This window comes from Staurois parvus, unplaced genomic scaffold (assembly GCF_062004578.1).
Source record: "Staurois parvus isolate SC_StPar_1 unplaced genomic scaffold, SC_StPar_1.0 ptg000223l, whole genome shotgun sequence".
Classification (NCBI taxonomy): Eukaryota; Metazoa; Chordata; class Amphibia; order Anura; family Ranidae; genus Staurois; species Staurois parvus.
In genome coordinates, this window is record NW_028318019.1 from 189193 (window position 1) to 216091 (window position 26899).

Here is a 26899-nt window from a genome sequence, read left to right on the forward strand (position 1 = left end):
GTGTGACCTCAGAGTATGGGAGTGTGACCTCAGAGTGTGGCCTCAGAGTGCGGGAGCGTGACCTCAGAGTGTGGAAGCGTGACCTCAGAGTGTGGGAGTGTGACCTCAGGTTGCGGGAGCGTGACCTCAGAGTGCGGGAGTGTGACCTCAGAGTGCGGGAGTGTGACCTCAGAGTGCGGGAGTGTGACCTCAGAGTGCGGGAGTGTGACCTCAGAGTGTGGGAGTGTGACCTCAGGGTGCGGGAGCGTGACCTCAGAGTGCGGGAGCGTGACCTCAGAGTGCGGGAGCGTGACCTCAGAGTGCGGGAGCGTGACCTCAGAGTGCGGGAGCGTGACCTCAGAGTGCGGGAGCGTGACCTCAGAGTGCGGGAGTGTGACCTCAGAGTGAGGGAGAATGGCATCAGAGTGTGGGAGTGTGACCTCAGGGTGCGGGAGTGTGACCTCAGAGTGCGGGAGTGTGACCTCAGAGTGCGGGAGTGTGACCTCAGAGTGCGGGAGTGTGACCTCAGGGTGCGGGAGTGTGACCTCAGAGTGCGGGAGTGTGACCTCAGAGTGCGGGAGTGTGACCTCAGAGTGCGGGAGTGTGACCTCAGAGTGCAGGAGTGTGACCTCAGGGTGCGAGAGTGTGACCTCAGGGTGCGGGAGCGTGACCTCAGGGTGCGGGAGTGTGACCTCAGGGTGCGGGAGCGTGACCTCAGAGTGCGGGAGTGTGACCTCAGAGTGAGGGAGTGTGACCTCAGAGTGCAGGAGTATGACCTCAGGGTGCGGGAGCGTGACCTCAGAGTGCGGGAGTGTGACCTCAGAGTGCGGGAGTGTGACCTCAGAGTGCGGGAGCGTGACCTCAGAGTGCGGGAGTATGACCTCAGATTGCGGGAGCGTGACCTCAGAGTGAGGGAGAATGGCCTCAGAGTGTGACCTCAGAGTGAGGGAGAATGGCCTCAGAGTGCGGGAGCGTGACCTCAGAGTGCAGGAGTGTGACCTCAGAGTGAGGGAGAATGGCATCAGAGTGTGGGAGTGTGACCTCAGAGTGCGGGAGTATGACCTCAGGGTGCGGCAGTGTGACCTCAGGGTGCGGCAGTGTGACCTCAGAGTGCGGGAGTGTGACCTCAGAGTGAGGGAGTGTGACCTCAGAGTGCAGGAGTATGACCTCAGGGTGCGGGAGTGTGACCTCAGGGTGCGGGAGTGTGACCTCAGAGTGCGGGAGTGTGACCTCAGAGTGAGGGAGTGTGACCTCAGAGTGCAGGAGTATGACCTCAGGGTGCGGGAGTGTGACCTCAGGGTGCGGGAGTGTGACCTCAGAGTGCGGGAGTGTGACCTCAATGATTAGTATGGGGCGTGTCTGATGAAGGAAACCAAGGGCTCTATTTATAGAACATTCATTGGACCAACCAATGAGACAATCATTCCTCCAGCTGTGACAACATCCAGCCCTATGTTAAGTAACACAGTGATTTCCTATGATCGCCGGCTCCATCTAGTGGCCACAATGAGGTGATTTTTCTGAAATATCTCCATCAGTAAAACTAGCCCAATATAATATTATGGCCACTAGATGGATCCAATGATCATAAGAAATAAAATATGGCCAAAACTCCTCCCAGCTGGAGAATGCCGGTCACATCCATTCAACATTGTTCTCCATAGACCTCCAAGTGTTTGTGAAATCTCCCACCACAAAATGTACTCAGCCAATCACAGGGCAGGACTCCATTTTTATTCTTCTCCTGCCATCAATGGCCGACCTGGTCACACACTTCATCCATGTCTTTGGGGGCCTCTGATCTCCTTATGAACTGTTTCTTCCATGATGAAGATCAGCCATGGAGTATATCTGAGGTGTATATCAGGGTGTGCTTCTTCCCCACATGAGAGCTGGGATGTCCAGCAACATTCATCTAGAAGACATTTCCCGCACTCAAGGCACTAATACACCTCCAGGGTTGTGTGGGACCCCTGATGTACAGGAAGACAGTGAGGAACATTTCCTTCATTTAGGACAGGAAAGTGTGAGCTCTCTGATGCTTGTAAAGTTTAGACTTCTCTGAAAAACATTTCCCACACTTAGGACAGGAATATGGTTTCTCCCTTGTATGAGAGCTCTGATGTATGGAAAGATGGGATTCACTAAACAACATTTCCCGCACTCAGAACAGGAATATGGCTTCTCCCCTGTACGAAATCTCTGATGTTTGTAAAGACTGGACTTATCTGAAAAACATTTCCCACACTCAGGACAGGAATATGGCTTCTCCCTCCTGTGAGAAAACCGATGGAAAGACTGGACTTGCGTGAAAAACATTTCCTGCACTCAGGACAGGTGAAAGGATTTAGACCCTTTTCCTTTTCTCCTGTGTGAGATCTCTGATGTTTGTGCAGACTGGACTTCTCTGAAAAACATTTCTCGCACTCAGGACAGGAACATGGCTTCTCTCCGTGTGAGAAATCTGATGTCTGACAAGTTTTGCTTTTTTTACAAAACATTTCCCACACTCAAGACAGGAATATGGCTTCTCCTTGTGTGAGATCTCTGATGTGTGGAAAGACTGGACTTGCATGAAAAACATTTCCCGCACTCAGGACAGGAATATGGCTTCTCCCGTGTGAGATCTCTGATGTTTGCGCAGACTGGACTTCTCTGAAAAACATTTCCCACACTCAGGACAGGAATATGGCTTCTCCCCCTTGTGAGAAATCTGATGTCTGACAAGTTTTGATTTTTCTACAAAACTTTTTCCGCACTCAGGACAGGAATATGGCTTCTCCCCCCTGTGAGATTTCTGATGGCTGTTAAGATTGGACTTTACTGAAAAACATTTCCCGCACTCAGAACAAGAATACGGCTTCTCCCCTGTGTGAGATCTCTGATGTTTGTGCAGACTGGAGTTCTCTGAAAAACATTTCCCGCACTCAGGACAGAAATATGGCTTTTCCCCCGTGTGAGAAAGCTGATGTATGGAAAGATGGAACTTCCTTGAAAAACATTTCCCGCACTCAGGACAGGAATACGGCTTTTCCCCCGTGTGAGATCTCTGATGTTCGTGCAGACTGGACTTCTCTGAAAAACATTTCCCACACTCAGGACAGGAATATGGCTTCTCCCCTGTGTGAGATCTCTGATGTTTGACAAGTTTTGATTTTTTTACAAAACATTTCCCACACTCAAGACAGGAATATGGCTTCTCCCCCATGTGAGATCTCTGATGTATGGAAAGATTGGACTTGCATGAAAAACATTTCCCACACTCAGGACAGGAATATGGCTTCTCCCCCGTGTGAGAAATCTGATGTCTGACAAGTGTTGATTTTTCTACAAAACATTTCCCACACTCAGGACAGGAGTATGGCTTTTCCCCCCTGTGAGATTTCTGATGGCGGTTAAGATTGGACTTTACTGAAAAACATTTCCCACACTCAGAACAAGAATACGGCTTCTCCCCTGTGTGAGATCTCTGATGTGTGTGCAGACTGGACATCCTTGAAAAACATTTCTCGCACACAGGACAGGAATATGGCTTCTCCCCCGTGTGAGAAATCTGATGTATGGAAAGATGGAACTTCCTTGAAAAACATTTCCCGCACTCAGGACAGGAATATGGCTTTTCTCCTGTGTGAGATTTCTGATGTTTGTGCAGATGGCTGTAAAGATTGGACTTCACTGAAAAACATTTCCCGCACTCAGGACAGGAATACGGCTTTTCTCCTGTGTGAGATCTTTTATGCACATTAAGATGGAATTTAGAAAAGAAAATCTTCCCGCACTCAGTACAGGAGAAGCTCTTCCCTGTTGGAAGGCCGGCCCGGTCCCGCACAGTCTGAGGTTCCTCAGGATACGAGGAATCCGATGGTCCATCTACACTGGGTGGTGCCGGATGGACATTGGAGGGAGCCGGGTTTTCTCCTGGACTATACTGTGTGATGTCCTCATCTTCTACTTTCCAGTCTGGTGACAAAGTGAGACAATCCTCAGAGGTTTTCCTCATCTCCCGGCCATGGACTAAAATACAAAGACAAAGAGGATTACTAGACAGGAGCTGATTGGTTCCCCCAAACCAGGACTCCGCCCACATCAGGCAGCTTGGTCTCTGAGGAGCTTACAATTCCACCCTCAAGGGAACTAGGAAATGTCTCCTCTGATCTCCTACCAGGTCATTTCTTTATTCATGGACCTTAGTCAGAGAGTGAGGAAACAACCCGAACTGTCTTTTATAGGAGGGACAGTGATGAGGGGATTATAGGACGAGGGTCCCCACCCCCTCTATCACTCATCGCCATCTTCCCAACACAAGAAGTACTGCACTTCCTTATTTAGTCCATGATTTAGTCATGAAGAACAGCGGGGCTGAGCCCCACCAGAGGTCAGAGAGTGAGGATGGGGGGAGAACAACCAAGATGAAGACTGGACTGATCCTGAAGACCACCATCATTGGGGTATTGACTCCTCCCTCATTATCACTTTCTGTTTAAGGGTCCAAAGTTGGAGGATGTTATCACATTATTATCACCATGTAAAAGTCTGTGCTCCAATCACATCATCCGATATAAAATGTCCAGCTGGGAGGAAATGGGGGGAACAAAAGAGAATCCATATTATGTGTATATATAGCAGTGGGGGGAGGGGGCAGAAGTCAGGAGTATGTAATGTACAACATAGAGTATATAGTGCAGGGGTCAGGAGTATGTAATGTACAACATAGAGTATATAGTGCAGGGGTCAGGAGTATGTAATGTACAACATAATGTATATAGTGCAGGGGTCAGGAGTATGTAATGTACAACATAGAGTATATAGTGCAGGGGTCAGGAGTATGTAATGTACAACATAGAGTATATAGTGCAGGGGTCAGGAGTATGTAATGTATAACAGAGTATATAGTGCAGGGGTCAGGAGGATGTAATGTACAACATAGAGTATATAGTGCAGCGGTCAGGACTATGTAATGTACAACATAGAGTATATAGTGCAGGGGTCAGGAGTATGTAATGTACAACATAATGTATATAGTGCAGGGGTCAGGAGTATGTAATGTACAACATAGAGTATATAGTGCAGGGGTCAGGAGTATGTAATGTATAACATAGAGTATATAGTGCAGGAGTCAGGAGTATGTAATGTACAACATAGAGTATATAGTGCAGGGGTCAGGAGTATGTAATGTACAACATAGAGTATATAGTGCAGGGGTCAGGAGTATGTAATGTACAACAGAGTATATAGTGCAGGGGTCAGGAGTATGTAATGTACAACATAGAGTATATAGTGCAGGGGTCAGGAGTATGTAATGTACAACAGAGTATATAGTGCAGGTGTCAGGAGTATGTAATGTACAACATAGAGTATATAGTGCAGGGGTCAGGAGTATGTAATGTACAACATAGAGTATATAGTGCAGGTGTCAGGAGTATGTAATGTACAACATAGAGTATATAGTGCAGGTGTCAGGAGTATGTAATGTACAACATAGAGTATATAGTGCAGGTGTCAGGAGTATGTTATGTACAACATAGAGTATATAGTGCAGGGGTCAGGAGTATGTAATGTACAACATAGAGTATATAGTGCAGGGGTCAGTAGTATGTAATGTACAACATAGAATATATAGTGCAGGGGTCAGGAGTATGTAAAGTACAACATAGAGTATATAGTGCAGGGGTCAGGAGTATGTAATGTACAACATACAGTATATAGTGCAGGGGTCTGGAGTATGTAATGTACAACATAGAGTATATAGTGCAGGAGTCAGGACTGTGGAATGTACAACATAGAGTATATAGTGCGGGGGTCAGGAGTATGTAATGTACAACACAGAATATACAGTGCAGGGGTCAGGAGTATGTAATGTACAACACAGAGTATACAGTGCAGGGGTCAGGAGTATGTAATGTACAACAGAGTATATAGTGCAGGGGTCAGGAGTATGTAATGTACAACATAGAGTATATAGTGCAGGGGTCAGGAGTATGTAATGTACAACATAGAGTATATAGTGCAAGGGTCAGGAGTATGTAATGTACAACATAGAGTATATAGTGCAGGGGTAAGGAGTATGTAATGTACAACATAGAGTATACAGTGCAGGGGTCAGGAGTATGTAATGTACAACAGAGTATATAGTGCAGGGGTCAGGAGTATGTAATGTACAACATAGAGTATATAGTGCAGGGGTCAGGAGTATGTAATGTACAACAGAGTATATAGTGCAGGTGTCAGGAGTATGTAATGTACAACATAGAGTATATAGTGCAGGGGTCAGGAGTATGTAATGTACAACATAGAATATATAGTGCAGGGGTCAGGAGTATGTAAAGTACAACATAGAGTATATAGTGCAGGGGTCAGGAGTATGTAATGTACAACATACAGTATATAGTGCAGGGGTCTGGAGTATGTAATGTACAACATAGAGTATATAGTGCAGGAGTCAGGACTGTGGAATGTACAACATAGAGTATATAGTGCGGGGGTCAGGAGTATGTAATGTACAACACAGAATATATAGTGCAGGGGTCAGGAGTATGTAATGTACAACACAGAGTATACAGTGCAGGGGTCAGGAGTATGTAATGTACAACAGAGTATATAGTGCAGGGGTCAGGAGTATGTAATGTACAACATAGAGTATACAGTGCAGGGGTCAGGAGTATGTAATGTACAACAGAGTATATAGTGCAGGGGTCAGGAGTATGTAATGTACAACATAGAGTATATAGTGCAGGGGTCAGGAGTATGTAATGTATAACAGAGTATATAGTGCAGGTGTCAGGAGTATGTAATGTACAACATAGATTATATAGTGCAGGGGTCAGGAGTATGTAATGTACAACATAGAGTATATAGTGCAAGGGTCAGGAGTATGTAATGTACAACATAGAGTATATAGTGCAAGGGTCAGGAGTATGTAATGTACAACATAGAGTATATAGTGCAGGGGTAAGGAGTATGTAATGTACAACATAGAGTATATAGTGCAGGGGTCAGGAGTATGTAATGTACAACATAGAGTATATAGTGCAGGGGTAAGGAGTATGTAATGTACAACATAGAGTATATAGTGCAGGGGTCAGGAGTATGTAATGTACAACATAGAGTATATAGTGCAGGGGTCAGGAGTATGTAATGTACAACATAGAGTATATAGTGCAGGGGTCAGGAGTATGTAATGTACAACATAGAGTATATAGTGCAGGGGTCAGGAGTATGTAATGTACAACATAGAGTATATAGTGCAGGGGTCAGGAGTATGTAATGTACAACATAATGTATATAGTGCAGGGGTCAGGAGTATGTAATGTACAACAGAGTATATAGTGCAGGGGTCAGGAGTATGTAATGTACAACAGAGTATAAAGTGCAGGGGTCAGGAGTATGTAATGTACAACATAGAGTATATAGTGCAGGGGTCAGGAGTATGTAATGTACAACATAATGTATATAGTGCAGGGGTCAGGAGTATGTAATGTACAACAGAGTATATAGTGCAGGGGTCAGGAGTATGTAATGTACAACAGAGTATAAAGTGCAGGGGTCAGGAGTATGTAATGTACAACATAGAGTATATAGTGCAGGGTTCAGGAGTATGTAATGTACAACATACAGTATATAGTGCAGGGGTCAGGAGTATGTAATGTACAACATAGAGTATATAGTGCAGGGGTCAGGAGTATGTAATGTAATACATAAAGTATATAGTGCAGGGGTCAGGAGTATGAAATGTACAACATAGAGTATATAGTGCAGTGGTCAGGAGTATGTAATGTACAACATAGAGTATATAGTGCAGGGGTCAGTAGTATGTAATGTACAACATAGAATATATAGTGCAGGGGTCAGGAGTATGTAATGTACAACATACAGTATATAGTGCAGGGGTCTGGAGTATGTAATGTACAACATAGAGTATATAGTGCAGGAGTCAGGACTGTGGAATGTACAACATGAGTATATAGTGCGGGGGTCAGGAGTATGTATTGTACAACACAGAATATATAGTGCAGGGGTCAGGAGTATGTAATGTACAACATAGAGTATACAGTGCAGGGGTCAGGAGTATGTAATGTACAACAGAGTATATAGTGCAGGGGTCAGGAGTATGTAATGTACAACATAGAGTATACAGTGCAGGGGTCAGGAGTATGTAATGTACAACAGAGTATATAGTGCAGGGGTCAGGAGTATGTAATGTACAACATAGAGTATATAGTGCAGGGGTCAGGAGTATGTAATGTACAACAGAGTATATAGTGCAGGTGTCAGGAGTATGTAATGTACAACATAGAGTATATAGTGCAGGGGTCAGGAGTATGTAATGTACAACATAGAGTATATAGTGCAGGTGTCAGGAGTATGTAATGTACAACATAGAGTATATAGTGCAGGTGTCAGGAGTATGTAATGTACAACATAGAGTATATAGTGCAGGTGTCAGGAGTATGTTATGTACAACATAGAGTATATAGTGCAGGGGTCAGGAGTATGTAATGTACAACATAGAGTATATAGTGCAGGGGTCAGTAGTATGTAATGTACAACATAGAATATATAGTGCAGGGGTCAGGAGTATGTAAAGTACAACATAGAGTATATAGTGCAGGGGTCAGGAGTATGTAATGTACAACATACAGTATATAGTGCAGGGGTCTGGAGTATGTAATGTACAACATAGAGTATATAGTGCAGGAGTCAGGACTGTGGAATGTACAACATAGAGTATATAGTGCGGGGGTCAGGAGTATGTAATGTACAACACAGAATATATAGTGCAGGGGTCAGGAGTATGTAATGTACAACACAGAGTATACAGTGCAGGGGTCAGGAGTATGTAATGTACAACAGAGTATATAGTGCAGGGGTCAGGAGTATGTAATGTACAACATAGAGTATACAGTGCAGGGGTCAGGAGTATGTAATGTACAACAGAGTATATAGTGCAGGGGTCAGGAGTATGTAATGTACAACATAGAGTATATAGTGCAGGGGTCAGGAGTATGTAATGTACAACATGGAGTATATAGTGCAGGGGTCAGGAGTATGTAATGTACAACATAGAGTATATAGTGCAGGGGTCAGGAGTATGTAATGTACAACATAGAGTATATAGTGCAAGGGTCAGGAGTATGTAATGTACAACATAGAGTATATAGTGCAGGGGTAAGGAGTATGTAATGTACAACATAGAGTATACAGTGCAGGGGTCAGGAGTATGTAATGTACAACAGAGTATATAGTGCAGGGGTCAGGAGTATGTAATGTACAACATAGAGTATATAGTGCAGGGGTCAGGAGTATGTAATGTACAACAGAGTATATAGTGCAGGTGTCAGGAGTATGTAATGTACAACATAGAGTATATAGTGCAGGGGTCAGGAGTATGTAATGTACAACATAGAATATATAGTGCAGGGGTCAGGAGTATGTAAAGTACAACATAGAGTATATAGTGCAGGGGTCAGGAGTATGTAATGTACAACATACAGTATATAGTGCAGGGGTCTGGAGTATGTAATGTACAACATAGAGTATATAGTGCAGGAGTCAGGACTGTGGAATGTACAACATAGAGTATATAGTGCGGGGGTCAGAAGTATGTAATGTACAACACAGAATATATAGTGCAGGGGTCAGGAGTATGTAATGTACAACACAGAGTATACAGTGCAGGGGTCAGGAGTATGTAATGTACAACAGAGTATATAGTGCAGGGGTCAGGAGTATGTAATGTACAACATAGAGTATACAGTGCAGGGGTCAGGAGTATGTAATGTACAACAGAGTATATAGTGCAGGGGTCAGGAGTATGTAATGTACAACATAGAGTATATAGTGCAGGGGTCAGGAGTATGTAATGTACAACAGAGTATATAGTGCAGGTGTCAGGAGTATGTAATGTACAACATAGATTATATAGTGCAGGGGTCAGGAGTATGTAATGTACAACATAGAGTATATAGTGCAAGGGTCAGGAGTATGTAATGTACAACATAGAGTATATAGTGCAAGGGTCAGGAGTATGTAATGTACAACATAGAGTATATAGTGCAGGGGTAAGGAGTATGTAATGTACAACATAGAGTATATAGTGCAGGGGTCAGGAGTATGTAATGTACAACATAGAGTATATAGTGCAGGGGTAAGGAGTATGTAATGTACAACATAGAGTATATAGTGCAGGGGTCAGGAGTATGTAATGTACAACATAGAGTATATAGTGCAGGGGTCAGGAGTATGTAATGTACAACATAGAGTATATAGTGCAGGGGTCAGGAGTATGTAATGTACAACATAGAGTATATAGTGCAGGGGTCAGGAGTATGTAATGTACAACATAGAGTATATAGTGCAGGGGTCAGGAGTATGTAATGTACAACATAATGTATATAGTGCAGGGGTCAGGAGTATGTAATGTACAACAGAGTATATAGTGCAGGGGTCAGGAGTATGTAATGTACAACAGAGTATAAAGTGCAGGGGTCAGGAGTATGTAATGTACAACATAGAGTATATAGTGCAGGGGTCAGGAGTATGTAATGTACAACATACAGTTTATAGTGCAGGGGTCAGGAGTATGTAATGTAATACATAGAGTATATAGTGCAGGGGTCAGGAGTATGTAATGTACAACATAGAGTATATAGTGCAGGGGTCAGGAGTATGTAATGTACAACATAGAGTATATAGTGCAGGGGTCAGTAGTATGTAATGTACAACATAGAATATATAGTGCAGGGGTCAGGAGTATGTAATGTACAACATAGAGTATACAGTGCAGGGGTCAGGAGTATGTAATGTACAACAGAGTATATAGTGCAGGGGTCAGGAGTATGTAATGTACAACATAGAGTATACAGTGCAGGGGTCAGGAGTATGTAATGTACAACAGAGTATACAGTGCAGGGGTCAGGAGTATGTAATGTACAACATAGAGTATATAGTGCAGGGGTCAGGAGTATGTAATGTACAACATAGAGTATATAGTGCAGGGGTCAGGAGTATGTAATGTACAACAGAGTATATAGTGCAGGTGTCAGGAGTATGTAATGTACAACATAGAGTATATAGTGCAGGGGTCAGGAGTATGTAATGTACAACATAGAGTATATAGTGCAGGTGTCAGGAGTATGTAATGTGCAACATAGAGTATATAGTGCAGGTGTCAGGAGTATGTAATGCGCAACATAGAGTATATAGTGCAGGGGTCAGGACTATGTAATGTGCAACCTAGAGTATATAGTGCAGGGGTCAGGAGTATGTAATGTACAACCTAGAATATACAGTGCAGGGGTCAGGAGTATGTAATGTACAACATAGAGTATATAATGCAGGGGTCAGGAGTATGTAATGTACAACATAGAGTATATAGTGCAGGGGTCAGGAGTATGTAATGTACAACAGAGTATATAGTGCAGGTGTCAGGAGTATGTAATGTACAACATAGAGTATATAGTGCAGGGGTCAGGAGTATGTAATGTACAACATAGAGTATATAGTGCAGGGGTCAGGAGAATGTAATGTACAACATAGAGTATATAGTGCAGGGGTCAGGAGAATGTAATGTACAACACATAGTATATAGTGCAGGTGTCAGAAGAATGTAAAGTACAACATAGAGTATATAGTGCAGGGGTCAGGAGTATGTAATGTACAACAGAGTATATAGTGCAGGGGTCAGGAGTATGTAATGTACAACATAGAGTATATAGTGCAGGGGTCAGGAGTATGTAATGTACAACAGAGTATATAGTGCAGGTGTCAGGAGTATGTAATGTAAAACATAGAGTATATAGTGCAGGGGTCAGGAGTATGTAATGTACAACATAGAGTATATAGTGCAGGGGTGAGGAGTATGTAATGTACAACATAGAGTATATAGTGCAGGGGTCAGGAGTATGTAATGTACAACATAGAGTATATAGTGCAGGGGTCAGGAGTATGTAATGTACAACAGAGTATATAGTGCAGGGGTCAGGAGTATGTAATGTACAACATAGAGTATATAGTGCAGGGGTGAGGAGTATGTAATGTACAACACAGAGTATATAGTGCAGGGGTCAGGAGTATGTAATGTACAACATAGAGTATATAGTGCAGGGGTGAGGAGTATGTAATGTACAACATAGAGTATATAGTGCAGGGTCACGTATATGTAACATGCAATATACTATATAATATACAGTATAAGGGTCAGGACTCATAATATTGGTATTCAGCAATCAGTGGTGGCCTAGATGTCCACATGAGACAAGCTGCAGAGGTCCCACACCGCTGCCTGCCATCTCCTGAGACTGAATCCATTGTTTCTATGTGTTTATCAGATGATGGGGGATCTAGGTGGATCCTCCGTACTGCTCTCTCCTTTACAATAAAGTCTCCTCTTACCCGGTGATGTGAGGGGCGGCTGATTGTCCATCATGACGTCCTTGTAGAGATCCTTGTGTCCTTCTAAATACTCCCACTCCTCCATGGAGAAATAGACAGTGACACCCTGACACCTTATAGGAACCTGACACACACAATGATACAGTCACCATCCAGACACATCCCTTGTCTGTTACTGGAGAATGTCCCAGAATTCCCGGCACCGCTCACCTCTCCTGTCAGCAGCTCCATCATCTTCTTGGTGACTTCTAGAATCTTCTGCATGTTGTGTCTCTCAGGGTTTAGGGAGTCACATGGAGGCACTGTGATGGTCATATGATCACCTGACTTCAGAAGAGGAAATCTCTGTATTGAGGAACCAATAGGAATATCATGTTAGAATCCCAGAATCCTCCTCACCTCTCCGGTCAGGTCTGTGTTTTATTAATAGAGATGAGAGTGATGTCATGTGACCTCCCAGAATCCTCCTCACCTCTCCGGTCAGGTCTGTGTCTTATTAATAGAGATGAGAGTGATGTCATGTGACCTCCCAGAATCCTCCTCACCTCTCCGGTCAGGTCTGAGTTTTATTAATAGAGATAAGAGTGATGTCATGTGACCTCCCAGAATCCTCCTCACCTCTCCGGTCAGCAGGTAGATGATCTCCAGGGTGAGGTTTAGTATCTTCTCAGTCATGTGACTCCGGTCCTCCTCCATCCTCATTGGTGCCATCATGTGATCTATACAGGTCTCCTTGTAGACGGATAACTTTGGGAAATGAAAGTAAGAATGATTTGGATGGTATTGGTCACACAATAATAGGATGTGGATGTGAGGGAGGAATAGGAGGGTTGCTGGACATTGAAGAACTACTCCCCCCATGGGAAGATATTTAGTTTGGACTGTTTAGTGTTTGATGCATATTTGAGGTCCCGGGACCCTCTTGTCTTCCAGATCAGAAATCCCCTTTTCTCTGTTGGGTTTGTTTGGTCTCTGAACTGGTTTTGATGAGTTTTAGATCTGCAGACAAGGAATTATAAATACGATCCTTCCTATGACTTGTTTGCTCTGAGGCAGTGCTGTGAGGTCAATGTCGGATCATCATGAGGTCCAGGAAGGGGAACTTGCTGACTTTTGGCCTAAGTTGCTGGAAAATCAGGATAATTGGCAGAACTCCGGCTGCAAGGCTCCAATCTGTGGCAGCCTGCTGACTGACAGGAGTGATGTCACTGTCAATCTCTGCAGTAAAAGAAGAGCTTGGATGGAATAGCAGGAGGATGGTGCTGGTGGAGTAGAGAGCTGTGGGGGAGGAGTCTGTTCTCTTCCCTCCAATGACAGCCTAGTGTGGGTAGAAGGAGGACAGGTTTGGATACCAAGTATACTGTAGCATCCAGGACATTGTACAGAGTGGTGGTGGGTTCCTGGGGCTCTGAATTCCAGCACCGGGCACTGCCAGAGCCTGTGTCATGGGAGGTATTGGAGTGTCTCCTGAAGATGTATAGCACTGACCCCTGACTACCTTTTAGTCGATAATGCACCAACAGACCTCCTCTAAGAACAAGTGCCCACCAAGGGGTGAAGAATTGTCCTTCTGCATTCCATTTGGTATCTTGGAATACATTATTTGACCAGTGAGATGGTAAGAAGGTGAAGGTTGCCTTCCTTTCCTGGTAGGAGTTCTGTAAGGAGGTCTGGAAAGTAAGTGCAGGTAAGAGGACAATCAGAGACCAAGAGCCCCCCTCCCTACCTCAGTGTCCCCCTGAGCCTGACAAACTTCTCTTTCCTCAGAGCCTTGCTACCTGCCAACCCTATCCTACCAGATTCCTTCAGCTACTCTACCCCCTAAAAGCCCTTGAACTCCACTACCCCTTCAGGGGCCCCAAAGTTCCTCATCCTCAGTAACCCCTGAGAGACCCCCTCAGCTCCTCTACTTTGCTCAGACCCCTCAGTATTTCCCTCCCTCTGACACCAATGATGGAACATATTCTTCATGGCAGGTGGCGAATTGTTTAATTCCTCCTGAGCAGCAATGTAAGGGGCTCTATGCTCCATACTCCTGACCCCGGCACTCCATCATTGTGTTGGCTGCATAGTGTAATGATTGCCCATTGGCTGCCTGTGTAGTGTCATCATTGCCCTTTGTAGGCCATGTATGGTCAGGATGGTCCTTGTCTTGTCTATTTATTGTCAGTGCTGTTTGTTTAGAGGACCATATTACTAGAATTTATCTCCACAATGAGGAGAATGTTCCGGCCCCGGAAGTGGGGGAATGTTCTGCCCCTGAAGGGGTTCATCTGGGTTCCCACACTATATATGTGTGTATCATCATCTGCTGGAGATAAAAGACGTCACAGTGACTATGGAGGAAGAGGACGGACATGACTATGGAGGAAGAGGACGGATGTGACTATGGTGGAAGAGGACGGACGTGACTATGGTGGAAGAGGACGGACGTGAGTATGGAGGAAGAGGACGGACGTGACCATGGAGGAAAAGGACGGACGTGACCATGGTGGAAGAGGACGGACGTGACCATGGAGGAAGAGGACGGACGTGACCATGGTAGAAGAGGACGGACGTGACCACGGTGGAAGAGGACGGACGTGACCACGGTGGAAGAGGACGGACGTGACTACGGAGGAAGAGGACGGACGTGACTACGGAGGAAGAGGACGGACGTGACTACGGAGGAAGAGGACGGACGTGACTATGGTGGAAGAGGACGGACGTGACTATGGAGGAAGAGGACGGACATGATGGGGGTTACTGGGTGTAAATAGAAAATAACATTCCTAGATTGTAAGCTCGTAAGAGTAGGGCCCTCTTACCCCTCGTACGCTGTCTGTCTTTGTTGTACTGTGCCATGTATTGTCCCCCCCTATTGTACAGCGCTGAGCAAACCCTTTGGCGCTATATAAACTCGTAGTAATAATAATAATAATAACATCTTATTACCTCCTCTGCTGCCACTTCCACCGTCTACTTCATATGGTATGGAACTTCCTGTCTTTATTGAAGTGACTTCCTGTCTGTACCTGACATCACTTCCTGTCTGTGTCTGACATCACTTCCTGTCTTTACCTGACATCACTTCCTGTCTGTGTTCTATAAGAACTTCCTTTCTGGATAGAAGTGAGATCACCACCTTGTGGAGTTCAGAGGAACTGCAGCCCCAAGAAACATTAAAATAACCATTCCTGTGGTTTCCATGAAAGATCAAAAATAACTAAAAAAAACTAAGAAAAAAAATCTAGCTCTTATGCAACCATTTATTTTCCAATATTTTATTGAAATGTTTCAAGTTACAGAAAATGTAACAGACAAGTGTCATGTTATAAGGTATGAAATATCCCCAACAAACAGGCGGATGAATAAACAACAGACATCCCGCAGGGAAGCAGGAAATGTGTGCAATAATGACTGGAGACGTCACATAGAACATTCCCAGCATTAAGTCCACCTTGTACAGGGGAAGCAATAATAGGAGACATATGGATCACACAGAGCATTCATCATACACACCACACATAGTGCACAACACATACAACATGGAACTCAACTAGCACCAGAACATGGAAAATAAAAGAGACAGCAGAAAGGAAGAAAGGAGGGTAACAGTAATGAGAGGAGAGAAGAGAAGAAAAAAAGAGAAGAGAGGAGGGGAGGGGAGAGGGGAGGAGGAGGAGAGGAGTGGAGGAGGAGAAAGGGAGGGGAGGAGGAGGAGAGGAGTGGAGGAGGAGAAAGGGAAGGGAGGAGGAGGAGAGAGGAGAGAAGGAGGAGAAAGGGAAGGGAGGAGGAGGAGAGGAGGAGAGGAAAGGAGAAGAGGGGAGGGGAGAAGAGAAGAGAGGAGAAGGGAGAGGGGAGGGCAGGGGAGGGGAGAGGGGAGGGCAGGGCAGGTGAGAGGAGAGAGAGGGAGAGGAGAAGAGAGGAGGAGGAGAGAAGAGAAGGGGGAGGGGAAAGGGGAGGAGAGGAGAGGGGAGGAGGAGAGCAGAAAAGAGGAGAGGGGAGTAGAGGGGAGGGGAGAGGAGAGGAGAGGAGAGGAGGGGAGAGGAGGGGAGGGGAGGGGAGAAGAGGGGAGAGGGGAGGGGAGAAGAGGGGAGAGGAGGGGAGGGCAGGGGAGGGGAGAAGAGGGTAGAGGAGGAGAGCGCAGGGGAGTGGAGAGGGTAGAGGAGAGGGGAGGGGAGAGGAGATGGTAGAGGAGAGGAGAGGGGAGGGGAGTGCAGGGGAGAGGAGAGGGGAGGGGAGGGAAGAGGAGAGGAGGGAAGGAGAAGAGAGGAGAGCCAAATCAGGAAGTACTAGGGCACGGAGATGTATGGCGAGGGGAGGGGAGAGGAGGGGAGGGCAGGGGAGAGGAGAGGGTAGAGGAGGAGAGCGCAGGCGAGTGGAGAGGGTAGAAGAGAGGGGAGGGAAGAGGACATGGTAGAGGAAAGGAGAGGGGAGGGGAGCGCAGGGGAGAGGAGAGGGGAGGGGAGAGGGGAGGGAAGAGGGAAGGAGAGGAGAGGAGGGAAGAAGAGAGGAGAGTTAAATCAGGAAGTACTAGGACACGGAGATGTATGGACTCCACGGATCCCATGTTTTATCACACATGTTGGTATTATGATGTAAAACACAGGTGAGTCTGTCGTTAATCAGGATCCAATCTCATTTGTTGTGAACATATTGAAGCGGAATAATTGATCTCTTCTAATATTCAGCAATAGTGATTCTCGCTGCTAACAGCATAGAAGACACTTAACCCCTCGCCTACCGGGCAGTTCTATCCCCTTCCTGACCAGGACAATTTTCAGCTTTCAGCACTATCGCACTTTGAATGACAATTGCGCGGTCATGCAACACTGTACCCATATGAAACTTCTACCATTTTTTTTTCACACAAATAGAGTTTTCTTTTGATGGTATTTACTCACTGCTGGGTGTTTTATTTTTTGAGCTATAAACAAAAAAAAGCAAAAATTTTGAAAAAAAAGTTTTTTTTTGTTTCTATTATAAAATTTTGCAAACAGTTAATTTTTCTCCTTCACTGATGTGCGCTGATGAGACTGCACTGATAGGCAGCACTGATGTGCAGCAATGATAGGCAGCACTGATGAGGTGGCACAGATAGGCAGAACTTATAGGCGGCACCGATGATGATGCACTGATATTCAACAATGTTGGGCACTGATAGGAAGCACTCATAGGCACTGAGAGGTGGCACTGATGGGTGGCACTGACTGACGGCACTGCTGAGCACTGATGGGTGGCACTGCTGGGCGGCAATGGTGGGCACCTCTGGGCACTTGTGGGCGGAACTGCAGGGCACAGGTGACTGGCACTGCTTGGCACTGATCATCAGTGCCCTGATGATCGGTGCTGATCCCTCCTCTGACAATTGCTGGTTATCAGCAGTACTTTCCTCATGCTGTGACAGTGTGAGGAAAGTGCAGCCGATAACTGGCAACTACATTTCCTGGTGATCTGCTGTGTCATAGGACACAGCTGATCATGTGGTAATAGGCCGCTGTGATTGGCCTTTTACCACATCACATGATCAGCTGTGTCCGTAGGACACAGCGATCATGGAGATCACCGAGTGCACGCCTCCAAGGGCATGCGGGAGGGCGTGTTCTGGGAGGACGTCATATGACACTCCCAGAACTAGCCGGCCACAATGAAGCCATCATTTGGCTATATGCAGTTGGCAAGTGGTTAAGGGTCTTCTTTTGGTACTGTAAGTGGAAATTTATGGAAGAGGGCCATTTCCGGGGCCCTACCAACATTAACCCCCATCACCCTGTACATAAGGTTAAACATGCGGATCCAAAATCTAGTAACTATCAGACATTATAGAAAAATCTTATTTGTGCCAGTCAATGTTTAAAATCCAAAATTATAGTCCAAATAAATGAATCCTCCGTGTCCAACTTCAACCTCCCCATAAATCCAGATAAGATGTGTACCTCAAAAAAAATGGAAAAACTAAAAATAGTGTATTACCTTCAATATCATCTGGTATATACTTTACCAACAATAATATATACTTAACGAAATATGCACAAAATAAAATAAAAACAAGATTCAAATCGTGAGCAACACGTGAATCGTGAAATCACTCCGTGTACACTATAAATATATAAATGTGAACAATCAGTGTACACTCATAAAACAAAAAAATAAATAAAATTAAAATAAATAAATAAAATAAAGGAAATAAATAAATAAAATGATATAAATTGTGAACACTTCTAAATAGCTGAAATGCATACAATTACCCTCATTAGAGTAATAGCAAGCCTTTAAAGAGTACACCCTGGACTGTCACTCCAGTGTTGTAGTCGCTCCCCGGACTGTCACTCCAGTGTTGTAGTCACTCCCCGGACTGTCACTCCAGTGTTGTAGTCGCTCACCGGACTGTCACTCCAGTGTTGTAGTCGCTCCCTGGACTGTCGCTCCAGTGTTGTAGTCGCTCCCTGGACTGTCACTCCAGTGTTGTAGTCGCTCCCCGGACTGTCACTCCAGTGTTGTAGTCCCTCCCCGGACTGTCACTCCAGTGTTGTAGTCCCTCCCCGGACTGTCACTCCAGTGTTGTAGTCGCTCCCCGGACTGTCACTCCAGTGTTGTAGTCGCTCCCCGGACTGTCACTCCAGTGTTGTAGTCACTCCCCGGACTGTCACTCCAGTGTTGTAGTCACTCCCCGGACTGTCACTCCAGTGTTGTAGTCGCTCCCCGGACTCTCACTCCAGTGTTGTAGTCGCTCCCCGGACTCTCACTCCAGTGTTGTAGTCGCTCCCCGGACTCTCACTCCAGTGTTGTAGTCGCTCCCCGGACTGTCACTCCAGCGTTGTAGTCGCTCCCCGGACTGTCACTCCAGCGTTGTAGTCGCTCCCCGGACTGTCACTCCAGCGTTCTAGTCGCTCCCTGGACTGTCACTCCAGCGTTGTAGTCGCTCCCTGGACTGTCACTCCAGCATTGTAGTCGCTCCCTGGACTGTCACTCCAGTGTTGTAGTCACTCCCTGGACTGTCACTCCAGTGTTGTAGTCACTCCCTGGACTGTCACTCCAGTGTTGTCACTCCCTGGACTGTCACTCCAGTATGTTACAGATGGGGTTCCAATCCTTAGGCAAACATCTCATGACTCCATCATCCCCAAGTTTAGCCCAGTTCATCTCTGGCTACTTGGCAGCTCCCAGCACATGGGCAGCCCTCCAACAAGTCTCTCTCAACACTCTGGTTTGTCTCGCCATGTGAAGAATTTATGATTCCTCCATCGTAGCTGTTTTTCCGTTTTTGTGGCGAGACAAAGATTAAGCTCCAAACGAGCCTGTTGTACCTTAAGTAACAAGTCCGGGGTTGGAGTCATTTTACGTTGGGCCAGTAAAGCCTCGTATTCCTTAGTTTCGGCAGAGATCGACTCTTCACGAGATCGTTTCAGTCTAGAGGCTCGTTGGATACAAAAACCTCTGATAGAAGCTTTATGGTTGTGAGCTCTAGAGAAATGAGAGTAGTCTCTAGAAGTAGGATTGGCCTCTCTCCATGCATCCACCAAATTATAGCGATATAAAGGTTGAGCAAATTTGTGACTTTGTTTCGGGGGATGCAAGTTTGGTTGCATGCGATTTATCAAGCGTTTGATCTAAAGCCAAATTTGAATCCCCCCACTAAAATGACATCGCCTTCCAGTTCCGGAGCTAAAGATTGAAACAGGGATCGAAAAAAGTCTAATTGATTCACATTAGGGGCGTAGTAAATCAGGAAAGTCACTAAGGTTCCCCCCAAGTGGCCTTTAACCAATAGATATCGCCCTTCCTTGTCTCGTATCACTTTAGATTCAGTAAAGGATAACCGCCGGGCCAAACAGAGCTCTACCCCTCATTCTTTCTCAGATGCATTAGCAAAAAGCACACAGGGAAATCTCTATGAATATAACGTGGTGAGAAAGAGGAGACAAAATGGGTTTCCTGCAGAGCAACTATATCAGCTCCCAGGGACTTATAATTATTATTATTATTATACAGTATTTATAAAGCGCCAATAGTTTGCTCAGCGCTGTACATTACAAAGGGGGACAGAACATGTGACAGAACAATACCAATACAATGCAAAACATGAGGGGATCGAGGGCCCTGCTCTTTCGAGCTTACAATCTAGGAGGTGGGGGATGGAGTGGTGGGAAGAGTGGAGGAGGTCGGCAGGGGATGGGGTAGGCTTCCCTGAAGAGATGGGTTTTCAGGGTGCGCCTAAAGGTGAGGAGAGTAGGTGATAATCTGATGGGTTGGGGCAGGGAGTTCCAGAGGATGGGTGACACCCTGGAGAAGTCCTGGAGGCGGGCATGGGAGGAGGAGACCAGGGAACTAGAGAGAAGGAGGTCTTGTGAGGAGCGGAGTGTGCGTGTTGGGTGGTACTTGGATATTAGGTCAGTGATGTAGTTCGGGGCAGTATGGTGGACAGCTTTGTACGTCAGTGTTAGGATTTTGAATTTGATCCATTGCACAATCGGATGCCAGTGGAGGGATTGGCAGAGGGGGGTGGCAGAAATGGAGCGGTTGGAAAGGTGAATGAGTCTGGCAGCCGTATTCAGGATGGACTGAAGCGGGGATAGCCTGTGGTGAGGGAGGCCAGTGAGGAGGGAGTTGCAGTAGTCGAGTCATCATATGATGAGGGAGTGGATGAGCTGTTTAGTGGTTTCTGGGGTTAGGAACGTGCATATTTTGGTGATGTTGCGGAGGTGGAGTCTGCACGAGTTTGTTAAAGATTGGACTTGGGGCTGGAAGGATAGGTTGGAGTCCAGAATGACACCAAGTACTCTGGCCTGCGGGGCGAGTTTGATGGTGGCGTTGTTGGATGTGATGGAGAAGTCAATGGGGGGTGGTGTCTGGGCTGGGGGGAAGACAAGAAACTTGGTTTTGGAGAGGTTCAGTTTAAGGAAGTGGAGCGACATCCAGTCTGATATGTCGCTCAGTAGGTGTGTGATTCGTGTGGAGACCGAGGTGGTGAGGTGGGGGGTTGAGAGATAGATTTGTGTGTCGTCAGCATATAGGTGGTAGTTGAAGCCATGAGAGTGTATGAGTTGGCCAAGGGAGGAGGTGTAGATGGAGAAGAGAAGGGGCCCGAGGATGGAGCCTTGAGGGACCCCAACAGAGAGGGGGAGTGAGGGGGAGGTGGTAGCATTATAGGTAACGCTGAAGGAGCGTTGTGACAGGTAGGATGAGAGCCAAGAGAGAGCGGAATCTCTGAGGCTGAGGGAGTGTAGTTTTTTGAGGAGGAGGGGGTGGTCGACTGTGTTCAAGGCCACAGAGAGGTCAAGGAGTAGGAGCACTGAGTAGTGGCCATTAGCTTTGGCGGTTAGCAGGTCGTTGGAGAGATTGAGTAAGGCGGTTTCGGTGGAGTGTAGGGGACGGAAGCCGGACTGTAGGGGATCAAGGAGATTGTTGTCATTGAGGTGAGATCATAGGCGGGTGTAGACTAGGCGCTCGAGGAGTTTAGATGTAAATGGGAGCAGGGAGATGGGTCTGAGGTTGTTCGGGTCATTGGGGTCCAGGGAGGGCTTTTTAAGTATAGGGGTGATATGTGCATGTTTCAGAGGGGAGGGGAAAGTGCCGGAGGAGAGGGAGAGATTAAAGATGTGGATGAGGGAGCGTAGGATGGAGGGGGAGGGAGATCATAGGAGTTGTGAGGGGATAGGGTCGAGAGGGCATGTGGTGAGGCGGGCATCAGAGAGGATCTTGGAGACTTCCTCGATGGTGGTAAGGTCAAAGGTGTGAAGTGTTGGGGGGGCTTCAGTATGAGGAATGCAGGGTGGGGTGGAAGTGGAGGTCAGAGCAGTGGTGGGGCTGTGGGAGAGGGGTGATGAGGGGGTAGCTGAGTGAGGGGGAACGGGGTTGGAGGGAGTTTAAGCAGCGATGAAGTCCCTGCGGGTTATGTCGAGGGAGAGGGGGGATGAGGGGGTAGCTGTGTGAGAGGGGACGGGTTGAGAGGGTGTGTGAGTTGCGGCGATGTCCTTGCGAATTGTGTCAATCTTGTTTTTGAAGTGATTGGCAATCTCAAGGGCAGTGAGTGAGGTGCTGGGTGGAGGTGGGGGTGGCGAGAGTAGAGAGTTGAAGGTGGAGAAGAGTGCGCGAGGATAATGAGAAAAAACCTTGAGATGCTTAGAGGGGAATCCCAAACCTGCACACTATGGGAGAGTAAGGGAACAATGCCACTATTAGGTCTTAAGGTGGACATAGAAAAATGCAAGACAGCGATGGGGAGACCCACACATCCCCGTAGGGGAGATCGAGAATCCAGGACCAAATGAAAATTCCCGAGATGACCCTCAAAGAAAAACAATTAAAAAAGTGAGGGAAAAAAAGGAAGAAATAGGGGAGAGACAAAAGACACCGAGCCCATAAAATGGCTGGCATCAGTTCAAATGGTAAAACAACGATATGCAGCATAAAACAGTAAAACACCAAATAACCCAGACACAAGGTCAAGGAATGGAAGAGTCTCCACCAAAGCATAGCAGTGGGGAGAGTCTTCCAATTAGGAAGAGCACATAGATGCTTCCCGGCACCATGGGGTCTGTAACAGACATGTATAAGAAAGGTTCCTAACCCCAGAGAAATAGAATACCTGACATATATCCAATCTAGTCAGTAAACAGGTAAAAAGCAATAAAATTAAAAAACATAATATTTGCAATAACAATTCAAAGAAGAACAAGGGCGGAGGCCAATGTCCCATAACAAGACCGTGTAGAGGTCCCCGCCCAATAGAAATCAACTAGTAGCCAGCAGGGTCCTCAAGGGACCTAACGTGGATTAGCAGGTTTCTTCTTCTTTGAAGAGGGGGACCACAGAGGTGAAAGCGGGGGAGGAGGGCCATCAACCCTGGGCTGGTTCTGTGGGGAGGGGCTAAGGGAAATAAAGCCCAGATTCAACACGTTTTTCTCCTTCAATGAGAGATGAGTTAGTAAAGGCAGCACACTGTACACACATTACACATAATTACACACATGGATCCTCTTCATGGTCCTACATGTTAACCCCTTCCCAGCCAGTGTCATTAGTCCAGTGACAGTGTATGGGATTATCACTGATCACTCCACGAGGGGACGGCCCACAGTACATATACTGCCACAAAGTGGCCCCTGTGTGCAGGATCATGTTTATAACCATCATCCTATTTACTTGCTAGGGGCGCGCGCGGCATGCAACCGTCCTACCTGCGGCACCGATCGTGGCCACGGGTGTCAATCAGCGGGTCCTGACCAGTGATTACTCGCCAGAGCCCGGCAAACACTCACAGGCAGGAAGGCTGCATTGTTTTCAATGCAGCTCTCATCCCTGTCAGTTTCCAGCACACTGTTCCAGAGAGCAGCTTTCAGTTTTCCGGATCAGTGTGTTCCTGTGAAGCACACCTCTCCCCGCCCACTAGTAAAACACTCCCCTCACACAGTTAACCCTTTGATTGCCTAAAAATGTTAACCCCCTCCTCCCAGTGCCATTAGTACAGTGTCAGTGTTTTTTTTTTTGCACTGATCACTGTATTGGTGTCACTCAGGATGTCAGTGATCCCAAGTCAGTTCCCCCCAGTGTCAGAATGTCCACCACAGTCCCGCCATAAGTCGCTGATCACAGCTATTAGTGTAAAAATAAAAAACAATCCAGTATCTATACCGCCATTTGTAAACGCTATAACTTTCACATAAACCAATTAATTTACACGTATTGGGATTTTTTTTTTAGCAAAGACAAGGAGCAGAATACATTTTGGCCCAAATTTGACAAAATTAAATTTTTACATTTTTTTACTGGACATGTTTTATAGCAAACAGTCCAAAATATAGTTTTTTTTCCTCAAAATTGTCAATCTTTCTTTTTTATAGCGCAAAAAATAAAAACTTCACAGGTGATCAAATACCACCAAAACAAAAACCCAATTCATGTGGAAAAAAATGAAGTAAATTTCATTTTGGTGCAGCATTGCATGACCGTGCAATTGTCAGTTAAATTAAGGAAGCGCCGTAACACAAACCGCTTCTGTAACGGCTTCCTGACCGCCCTATAGCAGAAATACTGCTACAGGGCAGCACAAGTGCGCAAAATCATATATATATATATATACATGATTCGTGCTCCCGTGGTTTTCATGCCCCTCCCAGATGGCATCAGATTGCCCGTTAGTACACCAGTCATCACATTTAACCCCTCGATTGCCAGGAAGACGCTCATACACAATAAACCTCTATTGCTAGTATAGTGTCTGAACGGATCAATATTTTTGATCAGATCAGCACTATACCAGCGTTCACATTAGTATAGTGTCCCCAAAAATGCAGCATTAGCGGGATCAGCCCTGGCACCTGCATTTAGCCCTCTCCCCCAGTAAGTGCAGTGTCAGTAGGTCACTGTCACTTGATACATTGCACACAAAACCGCAGTGTTGGCAGAATCAGGCCTGATCTCTGCTAGCACTTGCCCTTAAATTTTGATGACTCTCATGTGCAGCAGAGTGCCAGTACTAGTGCCACGCTACCTTTTGGAGAACTGGCGAGCACCAGCGGCCTAGTACATCCTGGTCTTTCACATACCAGCACTGCAGTATCACTTGATGATGTGGCAAGTCCCATAAGTACAGTACAAGCTGGTGCAGTGGCAAGCACAACCAAAGTTACACACAGGCCTGTAGAACCCATGGTGTCCTTCCAGATGTGCTTGCAAATCCCGATTAGCAGTCCACAAATTCTGCAGCACCCGTACTTCCCCCATTCACTGCCCAACTCGAAATTCAGGTGGAAACAGCAAATTTAACTACTCCTATCACATACCTGGTGATGGAGGACAATGGAGAGAGGGCTTTCCTTGCAGCTAACTTCTGGACTCCCCTGAGAGTGGGACAGCGGGAGTCAGGCCCAAAGTGGCACAGGTCACCTGTAGGAGTGCTGGTTGGTGGTCCACTCAGAAGCACAGCTGGTGCACAGAGATAGGTCTGCAGACAGGAGGCGCCTGTGTGTGGTATGCAAGCCCTTCCGGGATTTGGATGTTTACGGAATAGTCGGTTCAAGCCAAGGTCAGGTACGAGCTGGGAATCAGAGTGGACGTAGGCAGATGGGAAAGCCAAGGTCATTCACAGAGGAGTGAGAAAGAGAGTATTCGTAAGCCAAGCCGAAGTCAGGGGTAAATCAGAGTAGACAGGTCCAGGAACAAACCAAGTCGGTAACAGGAGATCACAAGTCAGAAATACAGGAACAGGGCACGGGGAGCTAGAGATCATCCAGCAACCAGAGGAAGTGATGAGCCTCCTTATAAAGGCCATCTGGCACCAGACTGAGGCTGATGTATCCTTCTGCGGCCATGTAGAGTATTGGCAGAAATGCCAGATCTTCCAGAACTCCTTCCGTGGACAGGACCCTGACAACTCCCCTTGATTTTTGGAGCTGTTTTTCACAGAAGATCTGTATGCGTTGATTGTGGATCAAAGCAATTTATATGCAGAACAATTTATCGCCACCAACCCAAATTCAAACCTTGCCAGACCATTCCCATGGAAGCTCAATACAGTTTCCGAATTAAAACATTTTTGGGCCTAACCCTCAACATGGGCATTACTAAAGAAAAACGATTTGCAGTTGTATTGGTCTACAGACCCGATTCATCATATGCCGTGTTCTCTGCTGCCATGGCCAGGCATAGATATGAGAGTATAATGTGTTTTATACATTTCAGCGACAATACACTCTGTCATCCTCGGGGTGACCCTGAATTTGACCGGCTCCACAAAATTCACCCCCTCGCAAATCACCTTAACCTAAAATTTGCAGATGTCTATACTCCCCAGCAAAACATCTGCATTGATGAGTCCCTCATTCATTTTTCTGGCCGCCTTGCATTCAAACAATTTCTCCCCAGCAAGCGTGCCAGATATGGGGTCAAGATGTAGAAGACCTGTGAGAGGACAACAGGCTATACTTATAAGTTTTGGATTTATGAGGGAAAAGATAGTCACGTGGAGCCCCCTGGATGCCCAGACTACATGGGGAGCAGTGACAAGATAGTTTGGGACTTGGTGTCATCATTTCTCCATATGGGGTACCACTTATACGTGGACAATTTTTATTCAAGCGTGCCACTATTTAGACATTTGTACAATCTTGGAACTGGCGCATGTGGCACCGCGTGACCTAATGTGTGCCCACCATTAGAAGTGGGTGGATGCAGGTGGTATATTCTAATGGTGGGCATACCACACACTTTTTCTGGCAGAGATTTCTTCTCTTTTTTTCATTCAGCCCACAGGCTGCATACAAAAAAAAGAACATAACATATACACCCAACAAGGACCAGCGATGTACTGGTATATCACTGGACTTTGGTTATACCAGGATAATGCCTACAGCTGCAGGCCTCATCCTGGTATCAATTTTTTCAGCCAGTGATTGGTTTTCATGTAAAAGCAATCCTAGTGGCTAATTAGCTGCAGGTTTTCTTTAACAAGCATCAGGAGATGATGCCCCCCCTCCCCCGCTGCCTTCCACAGCCTTCTTTGGCAGTCCTGTGCCATCGGGGGAACCTGAGAATGCAGCCGGTGTTT

The 26899-nt window shown here is 46.1% G+C and overlaps 1 protein-coding gene across 1 annotated transcript in view; it reads right to left on the bottom strand.

The window, feature by feature from the left end:
• Positions 1-730: 730 nt before the first annotated feature.
• Positions 731-26899, bottom strand: part of LOC149460633 (uncharacterized) — an 82521-nt gene continuing 56352 nt past the window's right edge. Inside the window, 1 exon segment of the mRNA XM_089679400.1 lies at positions 731-3271. Coding sequence (XP_089535526.1) covers positions 2573-3271 — 699 coding nt within the window. The 3' untranslated portion in view covers positions 731-2572.